Raw genomic sequence first — 12,726 nt, forward strand, 5'->3', positions numbered from 1 at the left:
AAACCTATTTCGCGTGAATGCTTTCAAACAACCTCACTTCACCTTCTGTCTCTAATCTCTCCATCTAGTCGCACCATGGTTCAACTCAACCACGGGAAAGAGCGAAACCAACATACTGCCCCATTTCGGCTACTCAACCGTCCCGTACTGCATCAATGTTAACCAGCAAGTCATGGTCCCAAGGCAAGGAATTCGCTAACACAACTAGCACAAAAGGGGTGCCACGTACTATAACCCGTGTCATTGCCTCTCTTACTCTTACTTTTTCTCTTCTTCAAAAAAGGGAACTAAAAGAACTTTACCATGAAACTTAATATTCTTTCTAAAAACAAATATTCAATAAAATGCTTTACCCTTACAATGTTATATTTAGATTGTATTTTTCTTTCCTTTTAATTTTTAAATTTTGCTTTTCCTTTACTAGGCCTGTTTCACAATTTACATACTCCAAGTTACGCTATCAGGAACATTCACCTAAACGACCGTTAAAGTACTCGTTGCTCAAAAGAATGAGATTCTTAATTTTTGTGCACGAAAGAAAATAATATCAGAATTTTATCAAACTCTGCAAGTGACACTTGTAACGTAGCCTGAGTGAAGTTAAATTTTCTCCACAAAGACTAACGCCATTGGACATGTACTGTTTAAGTACATACACATAATTGATTTTAAAGATAAATGAATGAAACATATAAATCTGAGCTACTATACTCCAAAATACGAAATAACGTAATTTCAAAATTACTAATGAAAATCCAGAAATTTAAATTGACTGATTTTAATGGACAATATAACAAAGTATTGGAATTTACATCTTAAAAACTATTTTCTGGAATAATCATGAGACTAAGTATTATGAACAAGAAATTCAACACTTACCAACATTGCTGGCTCTAGAAATTATTACTCCCATAGCGAATTTTATTTCTAGTACAATTCATTTAACGTTATCATTAAAAAAACACAAGTAAATATGGAACACGAGACCCACTTCAAAGGCTATTAATTGGGTTGCTAAACACACTCGAATGGGACTAGTGCCTTTACCCTAATCACTATAAATGTGAGAATTTGAATATAATTTTCCACTCAAAACTTCAATGAAACAAATATCATTAAGACATTCACAAAATGTAACACACACACTCATAAATGTAAAGGTAGTCGTTTCAATAACACAAGGTAAATTAATTATTTGAATGAAGTAGCCAAAATATTCTTCTTTACAATTTTTGTTCTAATTCCAGCAACCAAACACTTTAACTTATCCAACGACAAACTTTTTTTCCCAACTTCCAGAATATCCTTGGTCATGCAGCCTGAAAAAAACAACGAACAAACCTAAATACTTTCAGTGCCATTTATTATGAATAATTAAACATACCTGTAACACTGTAAAGATTTACATAATTGCTTTGCCCCAGTATTAAAGTCGGTTCGTAGAAATGCTTTGAAGTTTCTTACAAGAACGAAGTCTTTGTTGAAATGCACTAACGTTCGTCATCACGAGGTAGAAGTCTTTCCATTCTAAATCCGATGAATCTTCTTGCAATAATTGTCCTTTACTTCACTTCTAACGATTTACGAAATAGGTTTACCCAGGGAACATGATGACTCTAATATTTCGCAATTAAATCGAAGAAATTTGAATAATTAAGAGATTTTCACATTAATTGGTGTTTCATACGCCCATTCTTTTTTCTGCAAGTCCGCCGAATGCTTTGTTCATCCCAAAACTATCTCGTCCTCAACCCCTTTTTGTTATGAAGTACTTCATGGGGTAGATTTACTTCAATAAAAACTTACGAGAGACTTGTAAAAAACACTAATATCTGCATTACTATTTTTACAGATTATTTATGAAATTTTGGATATAATTCTAGCTTTCCAAAAATATTGCGTAGTTCATATTTTTAAAATGAGTTTGGTTTCGAGGCCCAACCACGTTCGAGAAAATTTAGTTAAGTCATTCTCCAGACACACACACAAAACTTCAGTTTATACGTCTAGGATTCTCTCAGTTTTCTTCTTCCTTTTCTTCTACTCTTCTTTTTTTCACTACTACCAGATGGCATCATAATTAGCGGAAGGCATGCACCATACGAATTGTACGAATCCAAACGAACGTCATAAAGTACACTAACGCAGAATTTGCGTTAAAGGAAAACATATAACAAGCAACAATTTGGAGCAGTTACAATGTGAACACAATATATGATTTATGTTAACTTTATTTCGACACATATTATTGACTTTACGTTAAATTAGCATATACCGTTAGAGTTTAGCGATGAATGTCCGCCGAATATCCAACATTTCTTTTGAGTGTACTGTTAAATTGCTATGACAACACGAGAATAATAAATATAAGAAACGCATTGTTTCAGACCAGTCTTAAGTTGAAGAGAATTAGATGGTATATTCGTTTATATTTTATTATACAAAGCATTATGTCCCAGCGGTCCTTCGAAATTACAGGTTACTTTTCGGTAAGTTAGCATGTAGCAAAAAACATGGGACTCACCTCTTTACCTCCATTTCTTTACTATTTCTATTTAATCTTTCATTGCACACTTGTATCATAGTGTTTTCCCTGTATTCTATCTATTTTATGTTCTCCATCGCTGAGTTAAAACGACGAAAGGAAAAAATAATAATTTGGAAAGATTTAAAAGATGAAAGTTACGAACTGATGTAGGATGTAGGATTTAGATTTCTGGGTTTTCGTCATCTATGGCCACTTAACTCGTCACGTTTTTGAGGGAAGATGACCCTCGACGAGCACATTCTCCGGGGAAAAGGGAAGGAAGGAAGCGTCTGGAACCTATAAATTAGGTACCAACCCGGCATTTGTCTGGTGTGACTAAGGAAAACCCAGGAAAACATCTTTAGAGTGGCTGGCCTGAAAAAGTGTTTTATACTTTGTCGACCGAGTGCCCCACCAAAGGGACGAACTGAATTTCAAATGTGCTCGCGTACATGAGATAAACACCATAAATTGTTTTGATGATCTTATTGTTATAACAAAATAGAAAGCAACTATATATACGGATTAATTCTTACTGTCAGTTACAGTAAACGTATGCCAACAAATGATATGTAGAACACTAGGCCACTACCTCTGGAGACAAATTTCAATGATAAGGACATAAATATGGAGTGTGTAAGTTGTACTATATATATATATATAGGTCTATTGTGAAATTCTATCCACTAAAATATTTTATTGATAGTAGCTTCAATTTTTTTCAGAATAATGTTAGAGATGTAAAAGTTACAAAAATAAAACCTTGCGAATCAGCAATTAAAATTGTACTTAAGGGATAAAACTGTCGGAATAATAAGTATTTTATTACCTTGATATTTTACAAAATGAACAAATACTAACAAAAAATTTTAAAGAAAATACTTATTTTTATCTGGGGCATTTTTCTGATTAGAAATTAATATTTCTTTAATAATGGATTGTCGATCTTTATATTTATTTACAGATAATGATGGTAGCTGGTACAGGAATGAAAGTAGTAAGTATAATAATGAAAGTGACTATACTAATATAAGTAGTAATGTAATAGTTGTAAAGAATGAATTTTGGTTTACCAAATAGGGGATATTGTATCCATTTTCTTGATGAATAGATTAGTATATGAATACCAGTGTTAGGAAACGGATACTTGACATTTGAAGATTAAAATATACAATAAATCTACATATCTTAGTACTATCATTGGTATTTCGGCATTATTTGTATTACACTTGCCGCAACTACCATAAGAAGCTTCCATGAACCATGACGTATGGATAAACAATTATGTTTCATTTCTAGTGTCTTCATTAATACTATCTACCAACTGAAACCCTTTTTATCAGTTCCTTTTTTCTCATTCAACAAAATGTCTTACAAATCTTTATTGTATAATTTCCTTTTAGTCAATACTACAAACAGTTTCTCACTATCACGGTGATTACTTAAATAATATTATTATCCCACACACTACCTTCAACAATCTCTCATTGACTTACACTTGACGATCTTGATCAATTTTCTCTGTTGATTCCACAACCGCACTTCAAGTACCATCCTTATTTTGATCTATTTGTGTGGTACTCATGTTTATGCCGCATGAAGTACAATAAGCTACATAATACTATATATAAGTTACTATCTTAACTCTTTAATCAAGGGACCACATAATAAAGCATCTTCCTCTAAAATGATATTTCCACCACTCATATATTTGATTTTGCACTTTATTATTAATTGGTAATACATCAGTGTTAGTAATTTATAATAAAACAATTTAGGAATTTATTATCATTTTGTGCTTACTTAACACTGAAGACTTTATTCTAATCACTGTTTTCTCAACGCCATCTTCATCCCATATTCCTCGCAGCTTTTCTTTGAGTATTGTGGCATCTTGTTGATTTCTGCCACAGCAAGGAGCATATACAAACCGTGTACACTATATCATTGTATATGCTATGAGAATGTATTCTCTGTTATGCATACACTTTTTAACTCAATCAAATAGATATTAAATAGAGCCCTAGAGAAATAATATAAATAGTTGTAGCAAACCTGTTCACTTCTCCTTATAAGTATACATATTCCAGTTCTAATATTCCAGTTCTTTCTTTCCTCAAGGTTTTCATTCTAATATTAAAATGTGCAACGAAATAAGAAAAGACACTATAAAGGGAGTTTCCCAAAAAAAAAAAAAAGATATTTCTACACTTCAAATTACAAGAATTACGTTCCAGACATTCAGTAAATTAAAATATTTTATTTTATAGGAGTGTTTAACGATTAAACCTGGTAATAGCTTACTTTCAGACAAAGATAGGATTGTGGACGATCATTGTAATCATGATTTGTGTCAATTTTTTCATAAGAACATAACAGGTTATATCATCCATAACAAATACTATAAGGATTGCTACATCATAAGGTTCAGTGCTTCAAAATCACCATTTAACGTCGTTGTATACAAAATATTATAACATGTATGAGGAAAACGAAATAGTGAAGGTTGTATTACAGATTATGAAATAGAAGTCCCGTTACAGCGTGGATAAGACCTGAATAAAACAGTGCTTGTTACATATATACGTACATCCACACGTAAAATAATATTATTGTTTTAACAGACCGACACGTGTCAATAAGCAACATACATAACATAGAGGTAGCGGAAATATGGAAGAAACTTGCGAATTCGAACAGAAAGCATAAATTCAGCAAAGCGATTAGGGATTTCACATACTAATTACTTACAATGGAGGGTCGCGAAGTGTCTGCACTGAGATCCGAACGAGACAATTGTGTTTGCATTTGATATATTATACCTAGAAATCCCAAAGTTATACGTGTCGAATGTCGTGAGTTACAATATATTTTGTAATATAAAAGCAACAAAGCTGTCAGAATAGTTTGAACCGGGTCATTTCTTCAGAAACAGCTGGGTAAATGGAAAGCTCCGCGAACACATGTCCTATCATTTTCACGGACACAATTTTTCGTTTAAAAAGTTTGCAACAGGATCACCGGCAGGGTCTCAGATCGGGTCGAATTCGAAATTGTGAAATGGATAGGGGAGATAAGTACTTCATAGTTTGAAAGCTGTTGTTCAATGAAAGAATATGGAGTAAGTCTCGACTTTCTACGACAACCCTGTGCAAAATGACGGCATGTCAAAATGTAGACAAACGCTTATTGAAAATCTATGGCCACCTCGAATTCAAGATGGCAGCTTAAAACCTATACCATTCATAGAAGTACAAATGTAAATCTTTATTTTTCTCTGTTATGTATTTAGAAACAATAAGAAGACTAAAGATCAATTGAATTTCGATTCACTGTAACTATTATTTCATTCCATAACAACACATATATGTTTCGTGCCTAATGCACGTTCGTCACGGTTCTCTCGAAATCATTTCCGTGAGTATAACGAATATGCGATGAACACACAACTCTGACTTCCAATTCATGCTGCTAAACAAAAGTTGAATAAGTTCGGATATTTTTTCTAATTTGTCATACATAGTACATTCATAAAGGACTTTCTGCACAAGTCAGGTTTGGGACTCTATTGTAACGTATTGGTAATGGTTACTTTTGTATGCCATTCGTTGGTTAGATCGCATTACCAAATAGACAAAAATAAACATTCATTTACAAGATTGGCAAAAAGTACAAAACCTCATGTAAATCATTTCAGTGCATCGTGCTGCGCAAACTTTGTTGATTTGTCACAATATTCCAAAAAGTAGCATATTTATATACAAACTCATTTTTCACGCTGGCCGCCATATTTGATTGCAGATGATACTCTTTGATATTTTGTGGATATCTGCTATTAACCATAAACGTGAATACCACATTTCGCTTCTGTAATACCAGGGGTTTGAACTGACATGCGTTCCATATAGTGCTGCATTTTGAACTCAAGGAATCGCCTTTCTTAACATTTCGCATCTTTTCGTCAGGTACTAATCAACATTTATGCCAAATTTCTCTTTCCTAGCTTTAAGAGTTTGGTGTATGTATCCTTTCGATATAGGTTTTAAGCTGCCATCTTGGGTTCAATGTAGTTAAAGGTTTTAAATGACAGGCATTTTGTTTACTTCTTGACGTGCCGCAATTTTGCACAGGGTTGTCGAAGAAAGTCGAGATTTGCTCCCTCTTCTTTCATTTAACAACAGCTTTCAAAGAATGTGCTACTTAAACTCTCTTGCTGTTTTAAACTTTTTAGTTGGACCTCACCTGGGACCCTGTGGGGCCCCAAGGGCAAGACGTTTTAACTTAAAACGATATACTTTGAAAATAATGCCACACTTCCTTTCCTGTTTTCACATTTGCCTCAACGTTTCCGATTTATAGGGGAGGCAATGGACTTTTCAATAGGTTTTTGTTTACATTTTGAACCGCCGCCAGTTTGAACAGAGTTGCCGTACTTCGAGACTTCATCCATTTTCTTTCATTTTACAACAGCTTTCAACGATGTGCTACTTAACTTCCCTTGTTATTTGAAAATTTCAAGTTGCACCCCGTCTGTTAAACTGCAGAATACCCTGGGGCAAAGGTTTTCACTCCAAAAGTGTGTCCTTAAAAATAATTAGATACGTTTTTGCGGAGCTTTCAATTTACCCAACCGTTTCCGAATAAATGACTTGATTCGAACTAGTCCGCCAGGTAATATTTTTGTAGGTTTTACATTATAAAATATGTTGTAACTCACGATATACCGCCCGGTGGTACGTATAACTTTAGGGTTTGTCTAGTTATAACTTATCAAATGCAAACACAATTGTCTCGTTCGAATCTCAGTGCAGCCAGTTCGTGACTCTCCCTTTATAGTAATAACAATTCAATTCAGAAGAAACTAACTTTTATTAGATAGATAATTTTCTTCGGTAGTTACCATCCTAAAGGTCTTATAATATAAAGAAGAAATCAAATTTAGACAAAAATGAAATGGTATTTGCAGACTTCAAAGTTAGAAAACTTGAGTGTCTAGGGACGCTTAGAATTATTACCTGCAACATGAATTAATGTAACTTTATAAGTATAATTTTAATACAAAATATTCACAACTACATAGTCACTATTATATATCTCTGATATGAAGTACTTTGCTTTCTTATCACATTCATTGTGTAATGCATTTTGTTTCATGGCACGACCTTGTATACTATTGTGTAGCTTTAGTCTGCTCAGACCAATTGTTATGAATGTATTGGGCACATAATATATACTCAAACGTTATTTGTAAGAGTTATTTCGTTGAACTCAGTAGACATATCTTTTAGTTTGTTTTTGTCGCACTAAAATTTATTTATATATATGAGGTAATAACAAGGTTTTAAAAAGGAAAGATACCTTGTAAGTATGCAAAACAAATAATTTTTATAAGATAATGTATAGAAAAGGAGAAACATTTTGTAAGTAAATTAATGTAAAAGTATCTTTTAATACGAAAGTATTATTGAAATATTCCGTAGGCTATATTCATACTAATAGTAATAAAAAGCTTTATTTTAAATATTCGTATAGAGATAGAAATGACAAATGAGAGAAAACCTACTAATATGGGATTAAACAAAACACTAGAATACAGAAATAATCAGATGCACCCAGGTTTTATTATACTATATTAATAACCAAACATTAACGAACAGCTGGATGATTCTTAATCAGGAGAATTTATTTTCTCTAACGTTATTAGTAATTAAAACATACGGTTTTAAATTTAATGACTTATTGATTTTAACTTTGTTTTCTACATGGCTGCAACAAGAACAACCCTGATATTTGTAACATGAATGGAAATTGAAAATTATTTATTCAATAAACTATAATGTATGTAAAAGACATTTCTATCCAAAATGAAACCTAGATCTGAAATTCTTTTTGTGAGAGGATAACATGAAACAAAAAGCAAGTTCATTAATAAACTATGAAAAAAAGAGAACAAGAACTAACGATCTAAAAATCTGGTATTTTTCAGTTTCTTAATATATTAAATCCGATTCCTGTATGTAGTTCTTATATTTGAATAGAGTGGTTATTTGCAAGAAGAGTTTTTATTTACAACATTATTTATAGCAATTATAACTAAAATTAGAACAGTTTAGCAATATAATATCTATCCTTATTTTTGCAGACGCCGTACATAATGTTGCTGCCTCGGGGAATAATGAGAGTGGTAAGTTTTATTTCGTGACACTAAATGCTTGTAAAACTCCATCCATATCCCAAACATGGAGATGAAAACTCTTTAATTAGACATTATGAAAGTCAGCAATTGTCATTATTTATTTTCCAGTTTATGCTGTGTTACAAAAATTAAATTGAATCCAAACTCTAATAATAACAATGAATCGTGTAGATTTTGTTTGAATTAATGCTTTGTCCATTTCATGCAAAATTAAAATATTTCGTTCCTTATATCAATACTTTAACAAACAAAGCGATAGCTGAAAATTGACTAATTTGTATTATCTTATTGTATTGCGAAAAATGAATGTGCCACTAGAGAAATAATGTATGTGACCTCCATGAGGATGGAGAAGTGCACCATTTGAATCTTAGAAAATCGCAAAAAATCTTTAGTAGTCAGTTAGAGGAATCTGCAGCCATTAAGCCTCAATTTACTATCATAATACGGTTTTTGTTCTAGGTAGAGGTTCCTCGGCAGAACAAATGTCCCGTTTAAATTTTAAGTTAAGCTATAGGACCACATGTCTTTCAGTCTCGTCCACATAAGGGATGTTATACTCTAATAAACCGGAAAGTGATCAAATAATCGCATTGTTTCTCAAACGCTTATTGCGAACAGAGAAATGTAGCGCTCATACAATGTAATTAGATGTATAGAAAACTTCAACTCATGTATCAGGAAATACTCCAAATGTGAGAGAAGCGTCACTTGTTGTGGGCATACAACAAATTAAACAATGCTGAGCTGGAGCCATTTCAGAAAATCGTGATTGATGGCAAACAGATTATGGTCTCGAGGTACTTTTTCTATTCGAAGTTGTAAAAATTGTGTTTAAAAAACGTTATTTTATCCCAATTTATCCATCAGTCATAAAGTTAAAGTGGAAATAGTAGTGCATTCGCGAAGTATTTTCCCGAATCTATATGTAGTGGTTGTCTTCAAAAATTCGTTCTGCAATTATTCAAGTTGTTTAAGTAATGATTGGCAGTTAATTACCTAAACACACCTTGATCAACGTATGACTTACAAAACGATCATTTGCCTAAGTAATTTTACGATATGAAGTCCTAAGCCGTGTTACGGCTACTTATATTGTGTATAAATTTAAATATATATTTAGAGTTGACACGGGAAATATACAGCATAGTTATTAGAAATGGTCTTAGCAAGAAAATGTGTCTTAAGTTCGCAGCTACTAGAATGTACGAAACAACTTCCATTCTCCAGTTATCGTAAACCCTGATTTTTTGGAATATGAATGTAAATGATGTTTACGTAATGAAAGCAATGTTTGAAAATCCTTAAAATAAAATAATGGGATAAAACTGGAGTCTGAGAATTAGGTTTATAAATTTTATGTATAAGGTACTGGACTTCGTGTGTTGTTTAATTTGTCTCTCATATTTAATCTCGCCTCTCAACTACTATTCGTACTACAGAGAGTTATCGTGCTTCACATAATTTCAAGATGTTAGATCCTTAACAGAAAAACATATTTCTATCAAGAATTTGAATTCAGGGCACGGAGTATAAAACATGACAATTACGAAACACCATGCTTTCATAAAAGTTTCAGAATTGAGTCACCGAAAACCATAATCTCTTTATATTTTACAATTTTAAAAGATTTTTGCCACTAAATTTCGTTAGTTCTATCTATGATAAATATTTCAAACACTATTACTTACAGAATTGTTTCACAAGTAATTTGATTCAATTTTTGATTACTGTTATGTTTAGTTTTATGCAGAGATTGTTACTATAATCAACTTGAGGGAGTGATTACGTAAATGGTACAGTGAAAATGATATATTTTTCATATGATGTTGCGTAGAAATTAGATATTCTACACAAAGTTACTATTGAGGTATTCCGCAGACTATACATAGAATATAGATGAATTCTTAGTTTAATGTTTATTATTATTGTAATAATGCTTTTTCGAGATTTTTGTTTAATATGCAAAGTGTAGAAATTAAGACAATTTGTTATTAATGGACTGGAAAATGATAGCAAAATAAGAAAATGTATCAAAAACAATATTTTTTTCGAAATAATTGAAATTGGGTTGTATAAATGTTACTTATGCTCGAAGCAAGTGTTTACCTTTTAATTAAGAATAGTTATATTCAGAGCTGTTAAAAGTAATTGAAAACTAACATGCTATTATTTTCTTTATATCAATCTATTATCAGAGCTTTTCATTACTTTAAAAACTGCGGGGATTTATTGGTGAACATTTCAAATAGATTTAATATTTCATTTTTTATCCTAACTAAATTTCACATGTTTGTTTGGAGTAATTCAACACGTATTGAAATAATAATATAGACGATTTAATGAAATGTAATAATTAACGTTAGATGCACAATCGCTCAAGTTTGGTGCAGCACATTGTTCATATTAAAAAAGATTTTGTATAACCATGAGAAGCAGCAGTCGATCCAACTATAGGTACATTGTGTGTCACAATCATTTCTACCTTTTGTCGTTATGAAAAGATAATTTTAGTAAGAAAAACATAAGTTGTGTTCCAAGGTATTCTTAGTCGACTGAAAAAAACAGATTATTATCTTCACTTGTATATACCTAATACTATTGCAAATGTTTAATATTTATATGCCCTAGCATACGCGGGTATCTAAATAAATAAATAAACGAAATTTCGTGAATGTACGTTTTCTTGTATGTATGTATTAGGTTGTCCCTTAAATAAGGTACTTTCGTGTTACGATACGCACCTCTAAATTAATTCTATGCGACTTTAAACACAGCTCCCTACGAAAACCTTAGCACGTGCCGAGATGACGTCAAATTCATGAAATGACGTTTTCCCATTATAATATATCTTAGAATGTCCAGCCGTGATAACGGAGAAAAGGGAAAGGAGGACAGCTGCCTGTGTACTGACGAACATTACGGGATGAACAGTGTTGCCAACCCAAGAGAAATATGTGTTTTTGTAAATCTAATAAACTAAATTGGGTATCATCATTGGAAGCAACAATGGAAATAAAGATAAAGGAGATTATAAACGCAGATGAGTCTTGCGAGAAATAACTTTTCGAGAAATTACGTGAAACGTGTTAAATGAAAACGCAATTGACGCACATAGGGAGTGAGGTAGTAAGGATTTGTACTCTTTAAATTATGTATTGACAAGAACTCTTTACGCTGACTCCAAGTCTAGAATTCTCCGTTGAACAGTGTTCTCATCAAGGAAAAGAAAAGTTGAGTTTGGAAGAGGTTCAATTACTCGGAAAAGGTCACTAATGCAGTATGGTTTAAAACATATAAAGCAAGGCGGTAGAACGTGAGGAGCACTACTGTGGTTATGTGACATAGGTAAATCATGTTCTGGCTGAGATATTCAGTGAGGCTTTATTTCTGTTGTCTGTTTTCTTTGGGTTTGTTTGTTTCCTATTCTTAATTCAACCGTATAATTAAACTTAATGAATACGTATCATTTCCTTCCTCTAATGCATTGTGTTTTCAAATAGGTTGTCACTGCCAAACAACAGTTCTGATGTTGTTGGGCACTGTATATTGGGAAATTTCAAGTCACGAAACTCAATAATGGCAGATAACTTTTAACTAGACAGCTAGTCACTACTGAGAGAGCTAAAATAGAGGAAAGACTGACTAGCCCATTCCCTATACTTCTTTCACTTAAGAGTTTATATTGAAGATAATGGTAATGACTTGCCAGGAGAGCACACAAAGAGTACATTGACAGTAAATAATGTTATCGTCTCCATGAAACATGTACAAGTATATAAAAACGGAGAGAAAAATACAAAATGCACTGCTCCTAAACATTTGTAAAATATTACCGATAAATCGATTTTGCGAATTGTAAGCCGTCATTTTCTGTTTATCTACATTGTTGCTGGTCAATCTCGCCTTTAACAAGAAATTGTCAAGTAGCTTAAAAGAAAATTTACAAGTATTACACATTAAATATTCCATAATTTTTGTCAGTGGACGATGTCTCAACCAC

At 32.4% G+C, this 12,726-nt stretch overlaps 1 protein-coding gene across 1 annotated transcript in view; it reads left to right on the top strand.

Moving 5' to 3' along the window:
* The window catches only part of LOC145683623 (uncharacterized), a gene marked incomplete at its 3' end in the record, with an annotated part of 551,164 nt that overhangs the window by 273,149 nt on the left and 265,289 nt on the right, over window positions 1-12,726 (top strand). The window contains 2 exon segments of the mRNA XM_081754960.1: window positions 3,492-3,524; window positions 8,670-8,711. Coding sequence (XP_081611086.1) covers window positions 3,492-3,524; window positions 8,670-8,711 — 75 coding nt within the window.

The sequence above is a fragment of the Thermobia domestica genome, chromosome 4 (genome assembly GCF_964235325.1).
Source record: "Thermobia domestica chromosome 4, izTheDome1.hap1.1, whole genome shotgun sequence".
In the NCBI taxonomy this organism is placed as follows: Eukaryota; Metazoa; Arthropoda; class Insecta; order Zygentoma; family Lepismatidae; genus Thermobia; species Thermobia domestica.